The sequence below is a fragment of the Hypanus sabinus genome, chromosome 6 (assembly GCF_030144855.1).
Source record: "Hypanus sabinus isolate sHypSab1 chromosome 6, sHypSab1.hap1, whole genome shotgun sequence".
Taxonomy (NCBI): Eukaryota; Metazoa; Chordata; class Chondrichthyes; order Myliobatiformes; family Dasyatidae; genus Hypanus; species Hypanus sabinus.
In genome coordinates, this window is record NC_082711.1 from 116,822,550 (window position 1) to 116,849,896 (window position 27,347).

Sequence of the window (27,347 nt, forward strand, 5' to 3'; positions counted from 1 at the left end):
TCCCAGGCTGACGAGCTCCATCTACCCGAAGCACTGGTTTTAAGGTGCCAGGACCCACCTTCGCCCTTCTCCTGTCAGTAGGAACAGTTCTGCTGGGATTAGAGGCTAAGCCACATGAGAAGGCCAGGAGTTGGACTTGGTTATCAGAGGCTGTTTGAGGCGCATGCTGTGAGGAACACTTTTAGGTAGTGGGAGCTTGTCCCCACTACCACCCCTCAGCTTGATGTTAAATCACTGGGAAATGACTCTGGAGATGTAGTAATGGTGGACAAAGAAATCACATATGACGTTAGAACGTATTTTGCGTCATTTACCACTGTGGGTGACACCAGAAATGTGCCAGAAATTTGAGAGTGTCAGTAGACAGAAGTGAATGTAGTTGCCATTACCAAGGAAAAGGTGCTTGAGTGGCTGAAAGGTCCTTGAGCATTTTGTGTGTGTTGCTTTGGAGTTCCAGCATCAGTAGATGTTCTCGAGTGTGTGAAGGGCCGAAGGTAGATGGGTCATCTGGATGAGGTGAACTGCACCCCAGTGTTCTGAAAGATGAAACAAAAAAGATTGTGGAAGCATTAGTAATGATCTTTCAAGAAACGATTCTGGAAGACTGGAAAACTGCAGAAGTCACTCTCCCCTTTAAGAAGGGAGAGAGGCAGAAGAAAGGAAATTATAGACTAATTAGCCTGACCACAGTGGTCGAGAAGATGCTGGAGTCCATTATTAAGAATGAGTTTCAGGGCACTTGGAGACAAGTGATAAAATAGGCCAAAGCACTGGTAAGACCACAGCTGGAGTATTGTGAGCAGCTCTGGGCCTCTTGCCTGAGAAAAGATGTGCTGGCATTGCAGTGGGTTCAGAGGAGGTTCATGAGAATGTTTCCAGGATTGAAAAGGTTAACATATGAGGGACATTCTGGTGGCTCTAGACCTGTACTTGCTAGAGTTTAGAAGAATGAGAGAGGATCTCATTGAAATCTATCGAATTTTGAAAAGCTAGTAGTGGATGTGGAGAGGATGTTCCCTGTAGTGGAGAGTCTAGGATCAGAGGGCACAACCTCAGAATTGAGGGATGTTCATTTAGAATAGAGAAAAAGAGGAATATCTTCAGCCAGAGAGCAGTGAATCTGTAGAATTTATTGCCATGGAGAGCTATGGAGGCCAAGTCATTGGGTATATTTATTTCAGAACTCCAGTATCTATAAGGATTTCCTTCTCCAATGTATAGATAACTGCAGTATTGTTTCCTTACTCTCAATTCTAACCTGTTTTCATCTCCCTTTTATATTGCCTGCAGGGCAATCAGTTATGATTTGGTTAGTGGCAGTTGAATGACATATAGATTCTGATTAAGATTCAGATTTATTTATCATGTGTACATCAAAATGTGCAGTGAGATGCGTTATTTGCATTAACAGGCAACATTTGAATCGGGAGCAAGTTACAGCTTGTGATTCAGCTGGGAGCTCAGAGAATTCGACCGTGTAGGTAGGATTTAAGCCTACCTGGTCAATACCTGTGGAGGAGGGGGAACTGCGCAGGCGCGAGTGATGTCAGCGTCGAGCGCGCACTTTAAAAGGCAGGACTTCTTTTCAGAGCGAGCAGTGGAGTCCGTGGAAGCAGAGTCCTGGGCTTTGGCTAAGTGGGCTTCGGCGTAAGGGGACTTCGGTAAGCCTGTGTGATTGCTCGCTGAGGGGAAGAAGGTAAGGTCGCTAGGTGCTTTTTAGACTTATTCTATTAATCCAGTTCAGGTATGGGGGAGACAGTCAGAGCAGTGGTGTGCTCCGTATGCAGTATGTGGGAAGTCAGGGTCAACACAGTTGTCCCTGATGACCACATCTGCAAAAGGTGCGTCCAGCTGCAGCTCCTATCAGACCGAGTTAGGGAGTTGGAGCAGGAGCTGGATGAACTACGGATCATTCGGGAGGTGGAGGCAGAGATAGATAGGAGTTATCAGGAGGTAGTCACACCAAAAAACCAAGAAGTAGGCAGATGAGTGACGGCCCAGAGAGGCAGAGGGAGCAGGCAGAGAGAGCAGAGCACCCCTGCGGCCATTCCCATTAACAATAAGTATACCGTACTGGATACTGTTGATGGGGATGACCTACCAGGAATGAGTTGTAGTGGTCCTGCCTCTGGCACAGAGGTTGAACCCTCAACTAGAAAGGGGAGGAGGGAAGAGAAGAAAGCAATAGTATTAGGGGACTCTATAGTTAGGGGGGCAGATAGGAGATTTTGTGGGGCAGATCGGGAGTCTCGGATGGTATGTTGCCTCCCTGGTGCCAGGGTCCAGGACATCTCAGATCGGGTGCAGGCTATTCTTGAGAGTGAGGGCATGAACCCAGATGTAGTGGTCCATGTAGGGACCAATGATGTAGGTAAGGTGAGTGAGGGGGTCCTGCTTAGAGAGTTCAGGGAGTTAGGAGTGAAGCTGAAAGGCAGGACCTCCAGGGTGACAATCTCGGGATTGCTACCTGTGCCACGTGCGAGTGAGGCGAAGAATAGAATGATTATGCACATTAATACGAGGCTGAGAGCATGGTGCAGGAAGGAAGGGTTCAGGTTTTTGGATAATTGGTCTTTGTTCCAGGGACATTGGGATCTGTTTCAAAGGGATGGTCTACATCTGAACCGGAGGGGTACTAACATTCTTGCAGGAGTATTTGCCAGTGCTGCTCGGGGGGGTTTAAACTAGATGTGCAGGGGGCAGGGATCCAGATCCAGAGGGTTGGTCAGAAGGTGCATGGGGTTAAATGTGTACAAGGTTTGGGTGATCTTGAGAAGGTCATCAAAATTCAGGGTGCAATTTGCCTGATGGAAGTTCAAGGAGCTGGGTTAGGTACAGTAGACAGTGTTTTAAGCAAAGAGAGGAGGAATGGGCTAAGAATTCTATACTTGAATGCGCGTAGTGTCAGAAATAAGACAGATGAGCTTGAAGCTCAGATGAAAATGGGGAACTACGATATTGTTGGGATAACGGAGACATGGCTGTAAGGGGATCAGGCCTGGGAATTGAGTGTACCAGGGTATACGTGCTATGGTAGAGACAGAAATATGGGAAGAGGGGGTGGGGTGGCCCTGTTGGTGAGGAATGAGATTCAGTCCTTAGCAAGAGGTGACTTGGGAACAGGGGAAGTAGAGTCTGTGGATTGAGCTGAGGAACAGTAAGGGTAAAAAGACCCTAATGGGTGTTGTGTACAGGCCCCCAAACAGTAGCGTGGATATTGGGTACAAGTTGATTAGGGAGTTAACATTGGCATGTGCTAAAGGTAATGCAGTAGTTATGGGAGATTTCAACATGCAGGTGGACTGGGAGAATCAGGTAGGTGCTGGACCCCAGGATAGGGAGTTTGTGGAGTGTCTAAGGGATGTATTTTTGGAACAGCTTGTGCTTGAGCCAACCAGGAACGAGGCTATTTTGGACTTGGTGATGTGTAATGAACAAGAATTGATAAGTGATCTTGAAGTAAAGGAGCCAATCGGAAGTAGTGATCATAACATGATAAGTTTTTATCTACAATTTGAGAGGGATAGGGGCAGATCAGAGGTGTCAGTGTTGCAATTAAATAAAGGAGACTACGGAGCCATGAGGGATGAGCTGGCCAAAGTTAAATGGGCGGATGCCCTGGCAGGAAAGACAGTGGATCAGCAGTGGCAGATATTCTTGGGCATAATACAAAAGATGCAAATGCAGTTCATTCCAATGAGAAGGAAGGATTCAAAGAGGGGGAAGGGGCCACAGTGGTTGACAAAGGAAGTCAGAGATTGTATAGCATTAAAGAAAAAGAAGTATGACAGGGCTAAGATGAGTGGGAATACAGATGATTGGGAAAGTTTTAAGGAACAGCAGATCTTAACTAAAAAAGCAATACGGAGAGAAAAAAGCAGGTATGAGCTCAGTCTAGCCAGGAATATAAAAGGGGATAGCAAAAGCTTTTTTAGCTATGTGAAGAGAAAGAAGATAGTTAAGAACAATGTTGGCCCCTTGAAGAATGAATTGGGAGAAATTGTTATGGGAAACAGGGAAATGGCAACAGAATTTAATGCATACTTTAGATCTGTCTTCACCAGGGAGGACACAAGCAATCTCCCAGATGTATGGATGGGCCAGGGTCATAAGATATCAGAGGCATTGAGACAGATTGACATTAGGAAAGAAACTGTGATGAGTAGACTGGTAGGACTGAAGGCTAATAAATCCCCGGGTCCAGATGGTCTGCATCCGAGGGTTCTAAAAGAGGTGGCTCAGGAAATTGCGGGTGCATTGGTAATCATTTTCCAATGTTCCTTAGATTCAGGATCAGTTCCTGAAGATTGGAGAGTGGCTAATGTTGTCCCACTTTTCAAGAAGGGAGGGAAAGAGAAAACGGAGAACTATCGCCCTGTTAGCCTAACGTCAGTCATGGGGAAGATGCTTGAGTCCATTATTAAGGGCGAAATAGTGGCACATCTAGATGGCAGAAATAGGATTAGGCCGAGCCAGCATGGATTTACCAAGGGCAAATCATGCTTGACTAATCTGTTGGAGTTTTTTGAGGGTGTAACAAGGATGTTAGATGAGGGTAAGCCAGTAGATGTTGTGTACCTAGATTTTCAGAAGGCATTCGATAAGGTGCCACATAGGAGATTAGTGAGTAAAATCAGAGCTCATGGCATTGGGGGCAGGGTTTCAACATGGATAGAAAACTGGTTGGCAGATAGAAAGCAAAGGGTAGCAGTGAATGGGTGTTTCTCAGACTGGCTGGAGGTGACTAGTGGGGTACCACAGGGCTCTGTATTGGGACCACAGCTCTTTACGATGTATGTCAATGATTTAGATGAGGGCATTGAAAACTATATCAGCAAGTTTGCTGACGATACTAAACTGGGTGGCAGTGTGACTTGCGAAGAGGACGTTAGGAGAATACAGGGAGACTTGGATAGGCTGAGTGAGTGGGCAGATACTTGGCAGATGTCATTCAATGTGAATAAATGTGAAGTTATCCACTTTGCAAGCAGGAACAGGAGGGCAGAATATTGTCTGAACGGTGTCGAGTTAGGTAAGGGAGAAATGCAAAGAGACCTAGGAGTCCTAGTTCACCAGTCAATGAAGGTGAATGAGCAAGTGCACCAGGCAGTGAAGAGGGCAAATGGAATGTTGGCCTTTGTTACAAGGGGAATTGAGTACAAGAGCAAGGATGTTCTTTTGCATTTGTACAGGGCCCTGGTGAGACCACACCTGGAATATTGTGTACAGTTTTGGTCTCCAGGTTTAAGGAAGAACATTCTGGCAATTGAGGAAGTGCAGCGTAGATTCACTAGGTTGATTCCTGGGATGGCAGGGCTGTCTTACGCAGAGAGATTGGAGAGATTGGGCTTGTACACGCTGGAATTGAGGAGATTGAGAGGGGATCTGATTGAAACGTTTAAGATAATTAAAGGATTTGATAGGATTGAGGCAGGAAATATGTTCCAGATGTTGGGAGAGTCCAGTACCAGAGGGCATGGATTGAGAATAAGAGGTCAGTTATTTAAAACAGAGTTGAGGAAGAGCTTCTTCTCCCAGAGAGTTGTGGAGGTGTGGAATGCACTGCCTCGGAAGACGGTGGAGGCCAATTCTCTGGATGCTTTCAAGAAGGAGCTGGATAGATATCTGATGGATAGGGGAATCAAGGGATATGGGGACAAGGCAGGGACTGGGTATTGATAGTGAATGATCAGCCATGATCTCAGAATGGCAGTGCAGACTCGAGGGGCCGAATGGTCTACTTCTGCACCTATTGTCTATTGTCTATTAACACACCCAAGGATGTGCCTGGAGCACCACAAATTCAATTGCCAACATAGAAAGGCCACAATACTCAGCAAAACAGCACAACAAAACAGAACATCCCAAATGAGAAAGCAGCAACAGTGAAACAAGCCCCATCCCTCCCTCTATCCCATCCACATACATGCACAATCCCCTGATCCCAGGAACAGTCTCCTTTGGCCCTAACTTCCTGAGTGGACTCACAGGGACTCATAGACATAGGCTTCAGCCATTGGGTTTCAGCTCCTGATTGGCCTTTGGGCTTCAGTCCAGACCTCCAATCAACTTTCAGGATTCGATCCAGACCTCCAGTCCTTCAGGCTTTGATCTTCTGTATCGATCCAGGATGCACAGATGATGATGATTGAGGGCCCAAATTCCAGGCCTTGAACACTTGACTCATCGATGACAGGACCCCAAAAACCAGAATTCAAACTCTGCTTCTATCTCTGTTCTCCCCTGTTGTATTAGACTTGTTAACTGGCCTTAAACTTGATTTGTTGTTATTCTTTCAAGGCAACCACATGCAGTATTTGACAGGGGTAATATTGTCTGCCACAGATTAAGTAAGGATAACTTTGTTGACTGAGCAAAGGTTGAGGACTTAGAAATATCCAGTCTGAACCTTGACCAACTATGATTGAATATACAGCTTGGTTTTGCAATCCAAAGCTAATCCATCTCTAACAGCCTATCTAGAAAATTGTTTCCTCTGTGACTGCCTAGTCCACACGTCCTTGCCCACAGATCTCCCACCTGGCACTTATCCCTGTAAGTGTAAGTGCTACACCTGTCCCTACACCTCCTCTCTTACCACCATTCAGGGCCCCAAACAGTCCTTCCAGGTGAAGCAACACTTCACTTGTGAGTCTGTTGGGGTCGTCTATTGCATCCGGTGCTCCCAGTGCAGCCTCCTCTACATCGGCGAGACCCGACACAGATTCTCTGTCTGCCACAACAGACAGGATCTCCCGGTTACCACCCACTTCAACTCTGCTTCACATTCCCATTCAGATATGTCCATACGTGGCCTCCTCTACTGCCATGATGAGGCCAAACTCAGGATGGAGGAGCAACACCTCATCTACCGTCTGGGTAGTCTCCAGCCCCTTGGCATGAACATTGAATTCTCTGACTTCCGGTAATTCCCTCCCTCTCCCTTCCCCCATCCTAGTTTCACTCTGCCTCCTCCTCCAGCTGCCTATCGCCTCCCTCATGATTCTGCCTTCTCCTACTACCCATAGTGCTTTCCCCTTACATTCCTTCTTCACCTTTCTTGCCTATCCCCTCCATGTTTCCCCTCCCCCACCCCTTATCTTTCCTGTGATTGGTTTTTCACCTGGCACCTACCAACCTCCTCCTTCCCACCTTCTCTATAGGGCCCCTGCCCCCTCCCTCTTCAGCCCTGACAGAGGATCTCGGCCCAAAACACTGACTGTTCGTTTCCATGGATGCTGCCTGACCTGCTGAGTTCCTCCAGCGTGTTGTTCATGTTGCTTATCTAGAAAATCAATTTGCTGTTTCTCCAAAGACAAACTTCAAGCCAGAAATGGATGTCAACCATGCAGAATTTACAGAACCAAATCACTGGCTTTCAGGATGTTGCATGTAGCATTCAACGTTCCCAAGAGCAGTAATTGCCCAATTCCATTTGTTACTGGGATGCACTGGCTAGTGGTGTAATGAAAGAGACCAGAAAAGGAAAAAGGTGAATGAAAATGGGTGGGAGGTGAAATATATTTACAATTACATGAAGGAAAATTGTTTGTTGAGAGGTATTTAAGACAAAGCTTGAACTAGCCTGAAATAGTTATTTCTATTAATTTTGATGCAATTCAATAGGTATATTTAATGTCAGAGAAATATATACAATATACATCCTAAAATTCTTGCCCCAAAGAATAAATGACAATTAAATATTAGAACCCCAAAGCCCCTCCTACAACCCCCCCCCACAACAACCTCTCCCACACATAAACAGCAGCAAGGCAACGACCCCCCCACCAACAAAAATGCATTAGCACCCTCCACTGAGCACTCAAGTGTGCAGCAAAGCATCAATAAAGACACAGTCTTGCAGTACCCCAAAGACTACTCACTCACCCAATAATCTGACATACCACAGGCTCTCTCTCTCCCCAAAATGGGGTGTCTTACAGTGAGAGGGGAGACATAACAAACAGCTCACTGAATTATGAAGTTAGAAGTCTGTTGCGTCTCTTCTTCCCAGCTCTGTGCCCAGAGAGTCGGCACCAGAAAGGCACAGCTCCCTGGACAGACAGCCCACAGCAGGTAACCCACTGCTCCCACTGTCCGTGCTCTCCCGCAATGCTTCAGCCTGGGGCACTGGCCTAGAATCAGCCCATCTCCAGAGCTACGAAATCCCAGAACCTTGAAGGCGCATTCATCTTCCAGGTCATGTGACATTCTTGGGATATCAAAAAGCAGCCGGTCGTGAGACGCTGAGAGTGGGCTTCATTCCTGAAGAGAACCAAAGTCAGCGTGTAACTCCAGGTCAGGGTCTTCAAAGGAACCCTGAAAAGAAAATAAAGCTGTTTCCAAAGATGCAACTTTGCCCTCCTCTTAGTCCTTGATACAGATAAAAAGTTTCCTGATTTGAAGAATTTATAAACACTTGATTAACAACCAACCAGAAATGGGTTAAACATGAACAAATGGAACTAGCTTAGGTGAGCATTTCAGTCAGCATGAATGGGTTGGGGCAAATTTGTTTCTGTGCTATCATCATTCTCCCAAAATCATTCAGTTCTGAAGAAACAGGATACAGGATAGTTCTAGACAGAGCAACTGATTGGTAATCATTAACAAATGAGCTGGCATGTTGTTTGCATGCCTAGCAGCAGGCTCCAAAAGCTAAATGTTCTATTGTGTAGTCTGTTACAGTCAAATAGTACACAGGGTCGGATTTAACAATGTGCCCCATGCCTCTTTGGAAAAAATGCAACATTCCAATGTTCCTGGATTAGAGGACAAACTGTTCGAAAACAAAAGCAGAAATGACATGTTCTAAAGAGTCTAACTGGAAAGTGTTGCTGTTTATCATATCTTCTGTGGTGAAATTTTGTAGCTTTACTTTGGGTTTGCAATCAAACTCTTTGTGGCTGTATTATCTAAAGAGGGAATAGATGTTACATTGATCCACGGTAAATAGAAAGTGTTGATTTGACAGCACAATAAACGTACAGGGACATGCACTGGTTGTATTGTACTTACAGTGCCAATTTGCTATGAACAAAGTATTTTTTAATAAAAAGAATCATGTGACCATTATTTAAAAGGTATTAACAGTTTGACTCCTAATTCTTGGAGTTTAGAAGATTAAGAGATGATATTATTCAAACATGTAAAATCTTAAAGAGGCTTGTCGAGGCAAATGTTGAGATGTTTTCATTGGGAGGGAATATACTGTAGATACAAGGTGATTTAAAACTGTCAGATAGAAATAAGGTTTGTAGAGGTGGATCTGTTGTTGGTCTTGGAGCTTAAGCACATAGGTAAGAAATACATTAATGTTTTAATTGATGAACAGCTTGACTCCTAGTCTAATAAACATATTTCTGATAAAAGCAAATTGCAGAATATTTCCAACTAAAGGACAAATATTGTAGAATTCAGAATGGCGGTCTTATCAAGGTGATATTACTGAGGGTAGTTTGCTACATTCTAGTTTGGATAATACTAGTCAGTTCTCTGGCCCAGAGGCTGGTGGATGCCATAAAGATAAAACTTGAAATATCAAGGAATTGAGGGCTATGGAAAACAGGCACAGGAGTTGAGACCAGCATAGCTCAGCCATTTAAGGTGAGAAGGGAAAGGTTTAGAGGAGGCAGTTTTTACAGGCAGAGGTTGGTGCCTCTGTCTAAAGGTGGGTACAATGACAATGTTTAAAACCACTTGGATACCAAATGATTAGCGAACTATGAACTGAATGAAATTAGCTCAAGTAGACAGCCTGGTCAGCAATTGAAGATGAAAGTAGTCTTTACAATGTTTTATTATGAACAATCCTAATCTTGATATCTTGACAAGCATGAGGTTATTGGTGCAATAAACAAGGGTCCAATGTTTTTGAAGAGTTCAATAACAGTTTAGAAGTGTTCCCACTCTCGGTTAATCTCTCACCAATGGATAATCAGCAATTCCGTCAGGTCATTTGTTGACGTTTAAAATTGTTTTCAGAATTATTTCCTGCATTGTGATTTGAGTGGGCTTCAGAGGTATAGGTTTCAATGCTTGAAATTGGGACTAGTTGGGTATGAACTGTGGTTGGTATGGAGTTGTTGGGCTGGAAGACCTGTAATCTGTGCTATGTTGTTCATTGATTCTAATAAACAGCATTAGTAATTAAAACTTTTCTGCACTACTTATTTAACTATTTTTTATATATATATATATATATTCTTCCTGTAATTCATAGTTTTATTTTTATGTATTGCTCTGTACTGCTGCCATGTAGCAACAAAATTCACGACGTATGTCAGTGATAATGAACCTGATTCTGACTGAGACTAAGAACAGCGATTTTAGGCACTTGATAAACTAGGTGAAACAAAACATACACTTACAGACAAACTCTTTTTTGTTGATCTTTCTAAGTCAGGTTTTAGTTGTACATTCGTTTGTCAGAAATTATTAATTTGAGGGTATTGAAACTGATGTTAAGATCAGCATTTATTATCCATTTCTAGTTGTCAAAGATTTGTTGTTGAGTTGCCTTCTTGAATTGCTGGAGTCCACTTAATGAAGGTGCTTCCAGGATGTGGCCCTAATAGAGATACTGATCATTTCTGCAGCACTTCTGCTTTTGCCCTGATTACAAAATGTTAGTTACTATTTTGGGCCACCCAAGGATGCACAAAACAAGCAACTGTAAACTGGGAGAAATACTTAATTGTCTCAGTGATTATCAGGGGGATATAAAAAGGGAAGAAAGATAGAAAAGGAAGCATCATTAAAAATCAGTCAGACTTAAAGCATGTCCTTCAGATGGATTAGATTTCTGTGCACTAACATAAACTGGTGATGTAAACAAAAGCAAAGGCTGTGGCCGACCACAACAACCAAATTAAACTCTCTGTTTGAAAATGGAATTGTTCTGACTTCAGGTAATTTCACTAGCTAGTGCAATGCATCTTTGTTCACAGATAAAAGTGACAATAAAATGATGTTGTTTGGATTTGGGTCTCAGACGTACCTATGGGCAATAGGTTAGTGGGTGACACTGGTGGGTAGGAAAAGTTTACTGTCGCAGATAGAGGATTGACTAACAGTAAAGAGATTTGGGATAGATGGGCCATTATCACATTGTCAAACTATAAACAGCAGATTTCCACAAAGAACAATGCTTATTACTCATCTATTATAAACTATATTTGTGGTTAAAATAAAGGAACACATTTCATGTATGCACAAAGATGATGAAAGCAAGCTGTGACAAAGGTTTCCAGTCAGTATGAATGGGTTACACAAGATTACAAACATTTGTAGATGGTGCATAAGGTTGGGATGTGAATTTAACTTTTGTCAGAAAAGAAAAACAATTACTTAAATATAAAATACAGAATGTTAAATGAAACACGTAAATATCAGCAAGTAATTTGCTGCAATTGAATCTATTTGACGATAAGATCCACAATCCTGGGGCAGAGAATTCCAAGAATTCCAAACTCTCCGGGAAGAGGAAATTCTCTTCATCTCAGACTTAACTCTACTTCTGGACTCCTCAACATGGGGAAGCATCTTCTCACTATCTACCGAATAAACATGCCACATAATCTTAAACAAGAGAAAATCTGCAGATGCTGGAAATCTGAGCCACACACAAAAAATGCTGGAGGAACTCAGCAGGCCAGGCGGCATCTATGGAAAATAGTACAGTTGACGTTTCAGGCCAAAACCTTTCGGTGGGATGAGAAAAAAAGCTCTCTCCCCTTCCCCCACATTTCAAATCTACTCCTCAGCTTTATTTCTCCAGTCCTGCTGAAAGCTTTCAGCCCAAAAGCTCCACTATACTTTTTTCCATAGATGCTGCTGGCCTGCTGAGTTCCTGCAGCATCTTGTGTGATAATCTTAGATGTTATTTGTTATTTAGAGAAGTGATTAGGGGTAGAAGGACTGTGGTCCAGGTGCAGGTTGATGGGAATAGGCAATTTATAATGGGTTGTGCTGTTTCAGTGCTGTAATTTTCTATCACTCTATGACTCTATAAATTAAGGGACCAAATCTCTAAGATAATGTGCACTCTACGCTTCTTAACAAAGTGACTGCACAGATGGCGAAACGTGAACGATCTTGATCTGGCAGCTTGCGATGCAGAATTAAAATGGGTTTGGGTGGGCGGGGCCATGAAACAGAAAGGGACAGCAGACGTGGTGAGAGGTTTTGGTTTATGAACAATGGTTGTGATGTCGGGCAGGTAATAAAACATTAAATTAGAACTGGATATACCAGGCAAGACAGTAAACAATAGGCATCTCATTCTATACCTTCATTCGTTCATTATGTGCCATGCCGTATGACGTGGGCGATCATGGTCTTTTCATGACCATGACTGTCTTGGCAATTGTTTACCATAGCCTTCTTCTGGGCAGTGTCGTTACAAGGCGGGTGACCCCATCAATAGGCTTCAGAGATTATCTGCCTGGTGCCAGTGGTCACCTAAGCAGAACTTGAGACATGCACCAGTTGCTCATACAATCATCCCTTGGTTTCATGTGACTCTAATGTGCTAGAGAGTACCCCAGTGGCTGTCCCCCTTAACAATAAGCATTCCTGCTTGAGTACTGTGGCGGGGGGCCCTCTCTGGGGGAAGCCTCAGGCACAGAGTCTGACCTTGTGGCCAGAAGGGTAGGGAAAGGAAGAGGATGGCAGCAGTGAGAGGGGACTCTATAGTTAGGGGGCCAGACAAGCGATTCTGTGGATGCAGGAAAGAAACACAAATGGTAGTTTGCCTCCCAGGTGCCAGGGTCCGGGATGTTTCTGATCGAGTCCAAGATATCCTGCGGTGGGAGGGAGAACAGACAGAGGTCGTGGTACAGATTGGTACCAATGACATAGGTAGGAAAAGGGAAGAGGTCCTGAAAAAAGACTACAGGGAGTTAGGAAGGAAGTTTTGAAGCAGCACTGCAAAGGTAATAATCTTGGGATTACAGCCTGAGCCACGCGACAGTGAGAATAGGAATAGAATGAGGTGGAGGATAAATGCGTGGCTGAGGGATTGGAGCAAGGGGCAGGGATTCAGATTTCTGGATCATTGGGACCTCTTCTGGGGCAGGTGTGAACTGTACAAAAAGGAGGATCAATATCCTGGCGGGAAGATTTACTATGGCTACTGGGGAGAGTTTAAACTAGAATTGTTGGAGGGGTGGGGTTGGGAACCGAACTGAATTGACGGAGGAAAGGGAGGTTGGCTCACAAATAGAGAAAGCTTGAAGACAGTGCGAAAGAGAGAATAGGCAGGTGATAGAGAAGGGATGAACTCATTCTGATGGTTTGAGATGTGTCTATTTTAATGTGAGGAGTAATTATGAATAAAACGGATGAGTTTAGAGCATGGAACAGCACTTGGAGCTATGATGTTGTGGCCATTACAGAGACTTGGATGGTGCAGAGGCAGGAATGGTTACTTCAGGTGCCAAGCTTTAGATGTCTCAGAAAGGACAAGGAGGGAGGCAAAAGAGGTGGGGGTGTGGCACTGTTGATCAGAGATACTGTCATGGCTGCAGAAAAGGAGGAAGACATAAGGGGGTTGTCTACAGAGTCTCTGTGGGTGAAGGTTAGGAATAGGAAGGGGTCAATAACTCTGCTGGGTATTTTTTATAGACCACCTAATAATAACAGGGATATCGAGGACCAGATAAGGAGACAGATTCTGGAGAGGTGTAATAATAACAGGGTTGTTGTGGTGGGAGATTTTAATTTCCCAAATATTGATTGGCATGTCCCTAGAGCAAGGGGTTTAGATGGGGTAGAGTTTGTTAGGTGTGTTCAGGAAGGTTTCTTGACACAATACCTAGATAAGCCTACAAGAGGAGAGACTTTACTTGTAGTGGGAAACGAACCTGGTCAGGTGTCAGGCCTCTCAGTGGGAGAGTATTTTGGAGATAATGATCACAATCCTATCTCCTATAACATTGGAGAGGGATAGGAACAGACAAGTTGGGGAAACATTTAATTTGAGTAAGGGGAAATATAAGGCAATCAGTCAGGACTTTGAAAGCATAAAATGGAAACAGATGTTCTCAGGGGAATGTATGGAGGAAATCTGACAAATTTTCAGAGGATATTTGTGTGGGGTTCTAAGTAGCTACATTCCAATGAGACATGGAAAGGATGGCAGGGTACAAGATCCGTGATGTACAAAGGCTGTTGTAAATCTAGTCAAGAAGAAAAGAAGAGTTTATGAAAGTTTCAATAAATTAGGTAATGATAGAAATCTAGAAGATTATAATGCTAGCAGGAAGGAGCTTAAGAATGAAATTAGGAGAGTCAGAAGGGGCCCTGAGAAGGCCTCGGCAGACAGGATTAAGGAAAACCCCAAGGCATTCTACAAGAATGAGAAGAGCAAGAGGATAAGACCTGAGAGAATGGGACCAGTCAAGTGTGACAGTGAAAAAGTGTGTATGGAACTGGAGGAAACAACAGAGGTACTTAATGAATACTTTGCTTCAGTATGCACTACGGAAAAGGATCTTGGCAATTGTAGGGATGACTTGCAGTAGATTGAAAAGCTTGAGCATGTAGATATTAAGGAAGAGGATGTGCTGGAGCTTTTATGAAGCATCAAGTTGGATAAGTCACCAGTACTGGATGAGATGTACCCCAGGCTACTGTGCAAGATGAGGGAGGAGATTGCTGAGCCTCTGGCAATAATCTTTGCATCATCAATGGGGACGGGAGAGCTTCTGGAGGATTGGAGGGTTGTGGATGTTGTTCTCTTATTCAAGGAAGGGAGTAGAGATAGCCCAGCAAATTAAAGGCCAGTAAGTCTTACTTCAGTTGTTGGAAAGCTGATGGAGAAGATCCTGAGAGGCAGGATTTATGAACATTTGGAGTGGCATAATATGATTAGGAATAGTCAGCGTGGCTTTGTGAAAGGCAGTTTGTGCCTTACAAGCCTGATTGAATTTTTTGAGGATGTGACTAAACATATTGATGGGGGTAGAGCAGTAGATGCAGTATATATGGATTTCAGCAAGGCATTTGGCAAGGTACCTCATGCAAGGTCATATTTTACATGGAGGCCTCGGACCAGTGGTGTGCCTCAGGGATCTGCTCTGGAATCCCTACTCTTTGTGATTTTTATAAATGACCTGGATGAAGAATTGGAGGGCTGGGTGAGTAAATTTGCTGATGGCAGAAAGATTGGGGTTGTTGTAGATAGTTGGGGTTGTTGTGGAGGGCTGACAGAGGTTACAACGGGACATTGATAGGATGTAAAATTGGATGCAGATGGAGTTTAACCCAGATAAGTGTAAGGTGGTTCATTTTGGAAAGTCAAATATGATGGCAGAATATGGCATTAATGGTAAGACTCTTTGCAGTGTGGAGGATCAGAGGGATCTTGGAGTCCGAGTCCATAGGACACTCAAAGCTGCCACACAGGTTGACTCTGTAGTTAAGAAAGCATATGGTGCATTGACCTTCATCAATCAAGGGATTGAGTTTAAGAGTTGAGAGGTAATGTTACAGCTATATATGACCCTGGTCAGACCCCACTTGGAGTACTGTGCTCAGTTCTGGTTGCCTCAGTACAGGAAGGACGTGGAAACCATAGAAAGGGTGCAGAGGAGATTTACAAGGATGTTGCCTGATTGGGGAGCATGCCTTATGGACATAGGTCGAGTGAACTTGGCCTTTTCTCCTTGGAGCAATAGAGGATGAGAGGTGACCTGATAGAGGTGTATAAGATAATGAGAGGCATTGATCTTGTGGATAGCCAGAGGCTTTTCCCCAGGGCTTCAATGGCTAGCATGAGAGGGCATAGTTTTAAGGTGCTTGGAAGTAGGTACAGAGGAATTGTCCAGGGTAAGTTTTCTATACAGAGAGTGGTGAGTGCATGGAATGGGCTGCCAGTGACGGTAGTGGAGGCAGAAATGATAGGGTCTTTTAAGAGACTCCTGTATGGCTACACGGAGTTTAGAAAAATAGAGGGCTATGGGTAAAGCCTAGGTAGTTTTAAGGTTGGGACATGTTCACCACAGCTTTGTGGGCTGAAGGGCCTGTATTGTGCTGCAGGTTTTCTATTTTTCATTGGGGAGGGGAGTGGAGCTAAGCAGGTGTTACACCTTGCCCAAGGGGAACCTGCAGGCTGGTGGAGGGAAGGAGCACCTTACACCTCCTTTGGTAGAGACGTATCTCCATACCACCAGCCAAGTGAGTGGTAAGTATATTGAACCAGCTGCCAGAAGCAGTGGTACAACGGTATTATTTAATAAGCACTTGGATCGATTCATGGAAGGGCAGGGCATATAGGGATATGGGCCAAATGCAGGAAATTGAGACCAGCTATGTGGGCACTGTTATCTGTATATTCCGATTGGGACGAAAACCCTGTGTTTGAGCTAAATTGTTCTATGTTACAACAAAGTCATCTCTCATTCCTTAAAGAAACATCATGTTCAATCTTTCATCAGAAATCAACCACACCCAGTGGGCTTTCACACAAAGGAAACTGTATCCTCCTTTGAGTAAGAAGATCAAATTGCAATGTCCAGGTGTGGTTTTATCAAAGGTCTGGACAATTGTATCGTGCCTTCCTTACATTTTTCTCCACCCTCTTTGTGTTACATCTATTGTATTACATCTCCAAAATTGACAGCTGGACCTCAAGCTCAATGACCCTGTTCACTTTTAGAGTGACACCTTTATCCCTTTGCATTGTTTTCCTGAAGAAATTGGGGTTGTCCAGATATATTTCTGGCTTTGAAATTATAAAGACAGCTGCTTAAACAAACAGTTCAAAAGAATGGACTGTCAGCTCACAAATCTCTATAGATATGCCTCTGAACCTGACAAGAGAAACACACAACAGGTATTTGTACAAAGGCATTTCCAGGCATGCTGCTGCCCCTTTGTGGCAGCCTAACTGCTGCAGTTATTGCAGTTTTAATCCAACACTTCATGCATCTATACATCCCTGTCTTCACCAGAGGTCTGACTGCTTTCAGTTCCTTTATAAAGCTATTCTTTAAGTTTATTTAATTATCTACCCCTGGAATGACATTAAACAGAATTCATCTTGGCGATGACTCAGAGTGTGGGAGAGTTCTGCCCACCTCCCTCATTCGTACATTGAAAATAAGGGCAGTTCAGTGACCCAGATTCAATCCTGACAGCCAGTGCTGTCTATGTGGAGTATGCATGGTTAACTCATGCAGGTTTTCACAGATGTATAGGAGACAGCATTCTTACTGGCTGCATCACAGTATGGTATGGAGCCTCCAGTTCACAGGGCCGCAACAGGCTGCAGAGGGTTGAGGACTCAGCCAATTCCATCATGGGCACAGCCCTCTCTGCAAATAAGGACATCTACAACAGGCCTCAAGAGGGTAGCATCCATCATTAAAGAGGCACGTCATCTGGGACATACCTTCTTCTCATTACTATCATTGGGAAGGAGGTACAGGGGCCTGAGGACCCACACCCAATGTGTTATGAGTAGCTTCTTCCCCTCCACCATCAGATCTCTGAATGGTCCATGAACCCTCAAATGTTAACTCAGTATTCAAACTTTGCACTAATTATTCTTTCATAACATAGTAATTTTAATTCATTTCTTGCACTGTACTAGTTCTGCATCTAATATTTCAGTAATATTTGAGTAATGTTGTAAAAATATTGTTTGATAAAGCATTCTTTGTTGTTCACGTAACTCATTACTATTTATACGTAAAAGTACGTGAATGGTACGCGTTACTACACTACCAGATCATGTGCACATGTGTCACTAAAGTGAGAATGAAAGGTATACACATTCTCCCAGTCTCCTCATGTATTTCTCTCCACTAGTTTTATATTTTGTAGTTACAAAACATAACAGCGGTGACAAGGCAGTTTTAAGATGACCCTGGATGACTATTACCTGTTGAAGTACAGCAAGATCTTCAAGTTAAAAAAAAAAGGCAGAAAATGCTCAAGTTCACAGGTTTATAAACAGTGAGTAGTGAGTGATAATAAGCATAGATTGAAAAAAGCAGAACTGGCTGGTTACATCGGAAAGATACACACACTCGATTGAACAGGAGATAATTAGAATATATACATACTAAGTGAATTGAGATGTATTTTGAAGCAATTGAAATAGCCAATGAGAAGTGGATGCCAGTTTTGCTGAGTGTAATGGGTGGAAGAGCATAAACTTGCTTAGAATTTTGACTGCTCCAACTAAGCCAGACAAAATGAGCTTTGCTAATGTCATGAAAGTAATGCCAGAACATTTAGAAGCAAAACCATTGTTGATTACGGACTATCTTAGCTTTCATAAGCAGATTCAAAAGGAAAGGAAGTCCATTTTAGTGAATGTGGCTGTATTGAAGAGATTGTCCAAGCATTGTCAGTTCTGTGATGGGCTTAAAGATGCACGAGAGATTAGTTAGATTGTGGAATCTTACAAGAAAGCATTCAAAAATGGCTCCAAACTGAAACACAGCTCACATTTAAAAGAGTACATTTAAGATCAGTGTATCCATGGAAACAGCAGGCAGACTTGCAATTGAGTTGGAGACAGAAACGGAAGTGAGCATGAACAGAATTGAAACATCCAAACAGAAATCTGCCTGGCCGAACAAACTATGTTACTGTTATTGCAGGGGCTCACTTACACCACACTAATGTAGGTTTAAAGGTGAAACTTGCAGAAAATGCGACAAAGTAGAAATCTTTTAAAGAGCACATTGGGCAGACAATAATAAAAGGACTGCACAGGATAGAAAAAGATAAAAAGTCAAATTGCAGTTTCAAAAGGAGCACTAATCTGCATGCTGCTATTGAAAAACCGGATAATAAGAGTGACAGAGAACTGGGTATTTACTTGAAATTTATAATGTGAAAACTAATGATCAACAACAATGTAGCCTACACCAGAAGTGAATGGAAAATTAATTAAAATGGAACTGGACACTGGTTTGGCTGTTTCAGTCATTTCACAAAATGAGTTTGAAAGGCATTTAAAAGATACTGAACAGAAGCTTGCAGATATCCAACTAAAAACTTATACAGGAGAAAAGATAATTCCTGTGAGAATAACATTTTAATAGTGAAATACAGCAACCAATAAGCCACATTGGCTTTGATGTTGTGCAAACAGAAGGGACAGCGTTGTGGGGCTTGGATTGGCCGAGACAACTAAAACTTGATTGGACATATATCCGCTATTTGCATATCTCACCCCCTGCAATAAAATTAACTGAAAGAGAATTAAGAAAGGTACTGGATGATGCCACAGCAGTGTTCTAGGATGACAAGAAACATCTCCAAAATCTCAAGACAGTGCTAAAAATATTAGAAGATTATAGGCTCAGAGCATGACACAACAAGCGCAAAATCTTTAAACCAAGCATCACTTATAGTAGTCACACCATTGATGCACAAGGCTTACACAATTGTGCTGAGAAATTGTCACATGTTATGAATGATGGAAGTGCATATCCCATAGCCTTTATATCACATTCTCTTACTGTTGCAGAGAAAATTTACGCACAGGTTGTTAGAGATCTTGAGTCTGGTTTGGAGTGTAAAATGTTTCAACTATTATTCATATGGGAAAGCGATTACCCTCATTACTGATCATTAACAATTCATGTCCGTTTTAAATCCTCAGAAGGGTGTTCCACTAACAGCAGCTGCTTGATTGCAGAGATAGGTCCTGTTTCTCGGAGGACACTAGTACAAGATTGAATTCAAGAGGGCAACTATTCATGGAAATGTTGATGGATTGTCCCATTACCGCTTGGAAAGGGAAATACCTGAAAAATTTACAAAAGAGGACACTGTTCTTCATGTATTCCCCCTACTGCGAATCCAATGTCTCCCTGTGATGGTCGAGATGATTCAGAGGGAAACCAGAAAAGACCTCACCCTGTCTCAGATTTTCATGGCAACTCAAAGTGGCTGGAATGGGCAGCAAGGATCACAGTTCCTCCACTTTTTTCCAGAGCTGGGATGAGCTTGCCATTGACAGGGGTGGCCTTACGTGGATAAAGAGTTTGTTATACCATCCAAGCCAACAGCTAAAATGTTGAAGGAGCTATATGCCGGACATCTAGGCATGGTAAGAGGGGTTGGCCTTATCAGAGGGGATGACAAGACAGCCTACAGGGATGAGGTTCAGCACCTGGCCGTGTGGTGTGCCAACAATAACCTGGTCCTTAACACCCAGAAGACCAAGGAGATCATTGTGGACTTCAGGCATGTTAGGAGCCACACTCACATTCCCATCTACATCAACAGAGATGTAGTGGAGCGTGTATCAAGCTTCAGATTCCTTGGTGTCCACATTTCCAAGGATCTCACCTGGTCCCTGAACTCCTCCAACCTGATCAATAAGGCACAACAGCACCTTTATTTCCTGCTGAGCATCAAGAAAGCTGACCTTTGTCCCAAGATATTGATGGACTTTTACCGCTGTACCATTGAGAGCATACTCATCAACTGCATCTCAGTGTGGTATGGCAATTGTCCCGTATCGGACTGCAAAGCACTCCAGCAGGTGGTGAAGACTGCCCAGCGGATTAACGGCACCCAATTGCCCACCATTGAGAACATCTACCATAAACGCTGCCTGGGTAGGGCAAAAAGCATTCTCAAGGATGTATCTCACCCTAACCATGGACTTTTTACTCTCCTCCCATTCGATAGGCACTACAGGAGCCTCTGCTCTCGCACCAGCAGGCATGGGAGGAGCTTCTTCCCTGAGGCTGTGACCTTGCTGAATCTCACATCACAGCGCTAAGCAGTATTGCACCCATATCGTACTGTCTCAGTACTTTTATATTTGTGTGCTGTAGCACTTACTTTTTATTCACAGTTATTTTGTAAATAATACTATTCTTTGCATTTCTGGTTAGATGCTAACTGCATTTCATTGGCTTTGTATCTGTATGTGGCACAATGACAATAAAGTGAGTCTAATCTAATGAAAGTGAAAGCATTGGCTGAAACCTTTGCGGGTGGCTTGGGATAGATCAGCAGATCGAGCAGCTTGCCATGCACTCTTCCAAATGCTTACATGTTTGGAAGGTGCCGGGAGCACCTCGGAGAAGAAAGTGTCCAGAGGGGTCAGATCTACTTCATGACATCCCAATGTCAACTCTTACAACCACCAGCAAGATGACCCCAGGGCCTGAGATTGTTTCATAGCCACAAGTCTCACCTGGCAAACAGAGTTAACCCTCCTCCCACCCCCACACCCACTGTCAGGAAAGCGGTTATCCCACAAGAGTAACAAATTATCCACAGCGATTGATTACATCTTTAGGCCTGAATGGAACAATTTAAAATTTACCATGCTGTGGATGTCTATGTAGGAGCTACATTTTACATATAGGGAAGTGTGCTCACCCACTGCTCTACTCTCTCAGTACCTATGAGTGTGTGGCTAGGCATAACTCAAATGCCACCTATAAATTTGCTGAAGCTCAGATGGAGATGAGAAGGTTTACAGGAGCAAAATATACCTGCTAGTTGAGACATGTTGCAACAACAACCTGACACTCAATGTCAGTAAGTCCAAAGAGCTGATTGTGGACTTCAGAAAGGATAGGATGAGGTAACACAACTAATCCTCATAGACGGATCAGAAGTGAAGAGAGTGAGCAATTTCAAGTTCCTGGATTTCAAGATCTCTGAGGATTTAACCTGGTCCCAACATGTCGATGCAGCTATAAAGAAGGCAAGACAGCAACTATACTTCATTAGAAGTTTAGGAGTTTGAAGAGATTTGGTATGTTAACAAATACAGTACACTCAAAAACTTCTATAGATGTACCATGGAGAGCATTCTGACAGTCTGCATCACTGTCTGGTATGGGGCTGGGGGGTTGGGGAGGCTTCAGAACAGGATCTAAAAAAGCTACTAAAAGTTATAAAATAAGTCAGCTCCATTTTGGGTATTAGCCTCTGGAGTATCCAAGACATCTTCAAGGAGCGATGTCTTAGAAAGACAGAGCTAATCATTAAGGACCCCAATCACCTAGGATATGCCTTCAGGCAGGAGGTACAGAAGCATGAAGGCACATACTCAGTGATTCAGGAACAGCTTCGTCCCCTCTGCCATACAATTCCTCAATGGACGGTGTACCCATAAACACTAGCTCACTTCTATTACTTCTGCTTTTGCATTATTTTTAGTTTAAATATTTAATATACATATATACTAACTGTAATTGATTTACTTATTTTTTCTATATTATCATGTATAGCAATGTACTGTTGCCACTAAGTTAACAAATTTCATGATATATACCGGTGATATTAAACCTAATTCTGATTCTGATATATACAGTTGAGATGGATTCTATATTGAGTCAGTGTTTATAGGTAAGCAGGGAGGGGTGTATTATTGTAAAAATATTGTTTGATTAAGTATTCTTTGTTGGTCACATAATTTGTTACTTTACATGAAAAAGTATGTGAATGTCATACGCCATATATGTTGGGGGAAGCACAATGACACAGCCAGAGACCTGTGTTCAATCCTAGTCTCTGCTGCTATATGGTGGAATTTGCACATTCTTCCTGTGATGTTTCATCTAAGTGCTCTGGTTTCCTTCCACATCCCAGCTGGTAAGTTAAATGGCCACTGTGGATAACTCCATTTGTGTAAGTGAATGGTAGATTCTGAGGGGAGTTACCAAGAAGTGGAAAGAATTAAAAATGAGATGAATGTAAATGACTGCAAGATGGTTAGTATAGACTCAGTGGGTTACAGGGCCTTTTCTTATGCTATTTCACTCAATGATTCTGACCACTGTCATGCGTTAGCACTCAGCTTGAGGAGTTTGAGGAGACTTGGTCTGACTCTTGCAAATTTCTACAGATGTAGAAAAGAGCACTCTGTCTCGTTGCTCCACTGTCTGGTGTGGAGGGGCCACTACTCCGGATCAGAAAAAGCTGCAGGAAGTTGTAAACTCAGCCAGCTCAATCATGGGAAATAGCCTCTCCAGCATCGATGACATCTTCAAAAGACAGCATCCATCATTAAGGACTCCCATCACCCAGGACATGCCCACTTCTCATTACTACCTTCAGGAAGGAGGTGCAGGAGCCTGAAGACACAGACTCAGCATTTTAGGAACAGCTTCTCCCCACACCATCAGATTTGTGAATAGACAATAAACCCATGAACACTACCCTAACATTTTTCCCATTTATTTTTGCACTATTTATCTCTTTTATTTTATTTTTTAAATATATTAATTATTGCAATTTCTTATTATTATGTACTGCATCATACTGCTGTCGCAAAATGACACATTTCACATTTGCCAGTGATACTAAACCTGATTGTGATTCTGATCCTGATCCAGCTGTCTCAATATTTAATATTTTTTTAAACACCTAATCTGCTTAAATTTGCAGCCTTGTCTTTTATTTTCTAAGTAGATCAAACTCTCAAACTGTTCTTTCATTCTACACTTGGTTTGTCTCGCTGGTTTAAATTAGCAACCAACTCCATTTTGCTTTTGAAGTACTCCAGTACAGACAATAGCTTAAACAAAAGTTCAAAGAAACTTTTGAATCCTTAACCTTCTGTTTCAGTTATTGCCCTAACAGGCATACCTTCAAGAGCACAAGGGAGCTAGTTGCTAATTTAAACTAGCGAGACAAATCATGCTGGTGGATAATCTAAACTAAGTAAGGACTCGGGGAGTTGATTGAGAACTTAAAGGAAGAAAATGACAGAGACAGGGAAGAGTTTAAAACTGGAGAAAATTCACTGGACTTGTGGAGTTTACACAAGCAACAGAGAGAAAGAATACTTCTCCCAAAAAGATCCTACAAAAAGTAGTAGATATGGGCCAGACCGTCATGGATAAAGCCCTCCCCAGAACTGAGCATTTCTACACAGGAAATCAGCATCCATCATCAAGGACTCCCACCACCCAGGACATGCTCTCTTCTCGCTGCTGCCATCAGGAAGGTTGTACAGGAGCCTCAGGACCCGCACCACCAGGTTCAGGAATAGTTATTACTCTTCAGCCATCAGGTTCTTGAACCAGAGGGAATAACTTCACTGGCCCCCATCACTGAACTCTTCACACAACCTATGGACTCACCTTCAAGGACTCTCCATTTCACGGTCCTGATGTTTATCGCGTATCTAATTATTTATTTATTTATTTCCCTTCCTCTTTTGTATTTGAACAGTTTGGTGTATTTTGCACGCTGGCTGCTTGTCTGTCCTGTTAAGTATGGTCTTTCAATGACTTTATTGTGTTTCTTGGATTTACTGTGAATGCCCACAAGAAAATGAAATTCAGGATTGTATATGATGACATATACACTTACATTTTTATATAAATTTACTTTGAACTTGGAACTTTAAATTTTGAACCTGTGAGAAAAATCAAAATGCTGCTGATGCTAGAACTCTGAAGTAAAAAGAGAAAATCCTGGGCACATTCAGAGATCAGGCAGCATCTGTGGAAAGAGAAACAGATTTGACATTTTAAGCTGGAGACCCCTGATTAGAGCTGGGGAAGAGTGAATCTGATTTAGATTTAAGTGGGTTTGGGAAGAATGGATAGGACAAAGGTGACATCTGTAATAGGTTGTGATCAAGGTCACTGTGTTGTTAAGCTGTTGATGACACCATCATGTTTACTGCTGATTTAAACCCATTTTTTTTGTTTATTTAGAGCAACGTGCCAGGGGAACACAGCAGATCAAGCACCACCTGCGGGAGGAAATTTTGGGTTGAAACCCTGAATCAGGAATGAGAATGGGGAGGAGAGCTGAACAGCATAGGGAGCCCAAAGTGTTTGTAGACTGAGGATGGGTGCATAATGACATGCAGGTTATGCAGCTAGGGGTGGAGTTGGGAGAAAGTTGGAGGTGAATGATAGATGGAAACAGACAAAGGCGTGGGAGCCAGGTGGCAGACAGAATGTGTGAAGACTGAAGATGGCTAATGGGGGAGATAAGCAGGACCACAAAGTAAAGGAAGTGAGTTGGGGGAGAGATGAAACCAGAACCAGATAGAGGCAGTGGTTTGAACCATGCATGTAGGAGGTAGATGTCACCAGGAGGGGAAAAGAAAGGAGATGGGTTATTGGAGGCTGGGGGGAAGTAGTGTTAAAGGAAAGGGAACAAAATGGCAGGAATGGTGGAGTATTAGAAGAGGAGGGAGGGAAAAGTATGGGAGAGAGGAGAAAGAGAGAGAGGAAGATAGAAATAGAAAGAGAGAGAAAGAGGATCTTGGCATCGTCACTGAGTGACCATCTCAAACCACTACAGTCCTACTAGTGAAGGTAGGCACACTGTACTGTTCAACAGTGAGTGCTGAGATCTGAAACCAATGAAAAAGAAGGACATGTGTTCTATTTCCAGGACAAGATGGCATGCAGCTTGGGGGGGGGGGGGCAGCAGGTGGCAGTATACCCTCTTGGTGCTGGAGGCTGCGGGTGTGGGACATGCTGATGGAATAGCAACGAGTGAATCTTTAGATACCACCCACCAGGACCACTCTGTGGGGGGAATGAAGATTTGGCAGTGTCTAATAGGGGTCCAATAAAATGACCGTTTCTCTTGGGTTTTGCTGGAGCTGCACTCACACAGGCAAGCAGAGAGTGTTTCAACTTGTGGCTGGCAGAAGGTGACAAGAGTCTGGTGTGATAGAAGGTGAGTCAGAGGTGCCTGAGAAGAATCTGAAGGGTTGAATGAAGTGCTACGCTCATTTAACACATAGTTTGAGCACCTGTCCCATTGAAGTCACAGTTGGCACCAGGTACAGGGACACAGACATTGATGACCTTAATGGGCTGCGTTTTCACGTCAGTCTTATGTAACCATGAGGAAATCTGCAGATGCTGGAAATTCAAACAATACACACAAAATGCTGGTGGAACACAGCAGGCCAGGCAGCATCTACAAAGAGAAGCACAGTTGACGTATCGGGCTGAGACCCTTCATCAAGACTAACTGAAAGGAAAGATAGTAAGAGATTTGAAAGTAGTGGGGGGAGGAGGAAATGCGAAATGATAGGAGAAGACTGGGGGGGTGGGATGAAGCTAAGAGCTGGAAAGGTGATTGGCGAAAGTGATACAGAGCTGGAGAAGGGAAAGGATCATGGGACGGGAGGCCTCAGGAGAAAGAAAGGGGGAGGGGGGTAGCACCAAAGGGAGATGGAGAACAGGCAAACAACTAAATATGTCAGGGATGGGGTAAGAAAGGGAGGAGGGGCATTAATGGAAGTTAAAGAAGTCAATGTTCATGCCATCAGGTTGGAGGCTACCCAGCCAGTATATAAGGTGTTGTTCCTCCATCCTAAGTTTGGATTCATTTTGACAGTAGAGGAGACCATGGAAAGACATATCAGAATGGGAATGGGATGTGGAATTAAAATGTGTGGCCACTGGGAGATCCTGCTTTCTCTGGCGGACCAAGCATAGGTGTTCAGCGAAATGGTCTCCCAGTCTATGTAAGGTCTCACCAATATATAAAAGGCCACACCGGGAGCACCGGACGCAGTATATCACACCAGCCGACTCACAGGTGAAGTGTCGCCTCACCTGGAAGGACAGTCTGGGGCCCTGAATGGTGGTGAGGGAGGAAGTGTAAGGGAAGGTGTAGCACTTGTTCCGTTTACAAGGATAAGTGCCAGGAGGGAGATTGGTGGGAAGGGATGGGGGGGGGGGGGGGGAACGAGTGGAGCGATCCCTGAGGAAAGCAGAAAGAGGGGGTGAGGGAAAGATGTGCTTGGTAGTGGGATCCCGTTGGAGGTGGCGGAAGTTACAGAGAATTATACATTGGACCTGGAGGCTGGTGGGGTGGTGGGGTGGTAGGTGAGGACAAGGGGAACCCTATCCTGAGTGGGGTGGTGGGTGGATGGGGTGAGGGCAGATGTGTGGGAAATTGGAGAGATGCGTTTGAGAGCAGAGTTGATGGTGGAAGAAGGCAAGCCCCTTTGTTTAATAAAGGAAGACATCTCCTTCGTCCTGGAATGAAAAGCCTCATCCTGAGAGCAGATGCGGCAGAGATGGAGGAATTGTGAGAAGGGGATAGCACTTTTGCAAGAGACAGGGTGGGAAGAGGAATAGTCCAGGTAGCTGTGAGGGTCTGTAGGCTTATAGTAGATATCAGTAGATAAGCCATCTCCAGAGATGGAGACAGAAAGATCAAGAAAGGGGAGGGAAGTGTCGGAAATGGACCAGGTAAATTTGAGGGCAGGGTGAAAGTTGGAGGCAAAGTTAATGAAGTCAACGAGCTCAGCATGCGTGCAGGAGGCAGCGCCAATGCAGTCGTCGATGTAGCGAAGGAAAAGAGGGGGACAGATACCCGTATAGATTTGGAATATGGACTGTTCCACAAAGCCAACAAAACTG

The 27,347-nt window shown here is 43.5% G+C and overlaps 2 protein-coding genes across 11 annotated transcripts in view; one reads left to right on the forward strand and one right to left on the reverse strand.

Annotated features, from left to right (window-relative positions):
* The window catches only part of slc5a8l (solute carrier family 5 member 8, like), a 115,201-nt gene extending 106,731 nt beyond the window's left edge, over positions 1 to 8,470 (reverse strand). For 2 of the 7 annotated variants that reach the window (XM_059972796.1, XM_059972795.1), the window contains exon 1: positions 7,973 to 8,415. In XM_059972796.1, coding sequence (XP_059828779.1) covers positions 7,973 to 8,211 — 239 coding nt within the window. In that variant the 5' untranslated portion in view covers positions 8,212 to 8,415. Of the gene's footprint in view, positions 1 to 389; positions 537 to 5,988; positions 6,033 to 7,887 lie in introns of those variants that run through there. The other 5 variants (XM_059972794.1, XM_059972798.1, XM_059972799.1 and 2 more) reach the window with 5 other exon arrangements.
* Positions 1 to 20,852, forward strand: part of LOC132395778 (uncharacterized) — a 63,795-nt gene extending 42,943 nt beyond the window's left edge. Inside the window, exons 1-2 of one of the 4 annotated variants that reach the window (XM_059972807.1) lie at positions 1,438 to 1,696; positions 19,625 to 20,852. In XM_059972807.1, the coding sequence (XP_059828790.1) occupies positions 20,039 to 20,755 (717 nt within the window). In that variant the 5' untranslated portion in view covers positions 1,438 to 1,696; positions 19,625 to 20,038 and the 3' untranslated portion in view covers positions 20,756 to 20,852. Of the gene's footprint in view, positions 1 to 1,437; positions 1,697 to 16,123; positions 16,187 to 19,624 lie in introns of those variants that run through there. The other 3 variants (XM_059972809.1, XM_059972810.1, XM_059972808.1) reach the window with 3 other exon arrangements.
* The last annotated feature ends 6,495 nt before the right edge of the window (positions 20,853 to 27,347 follow it).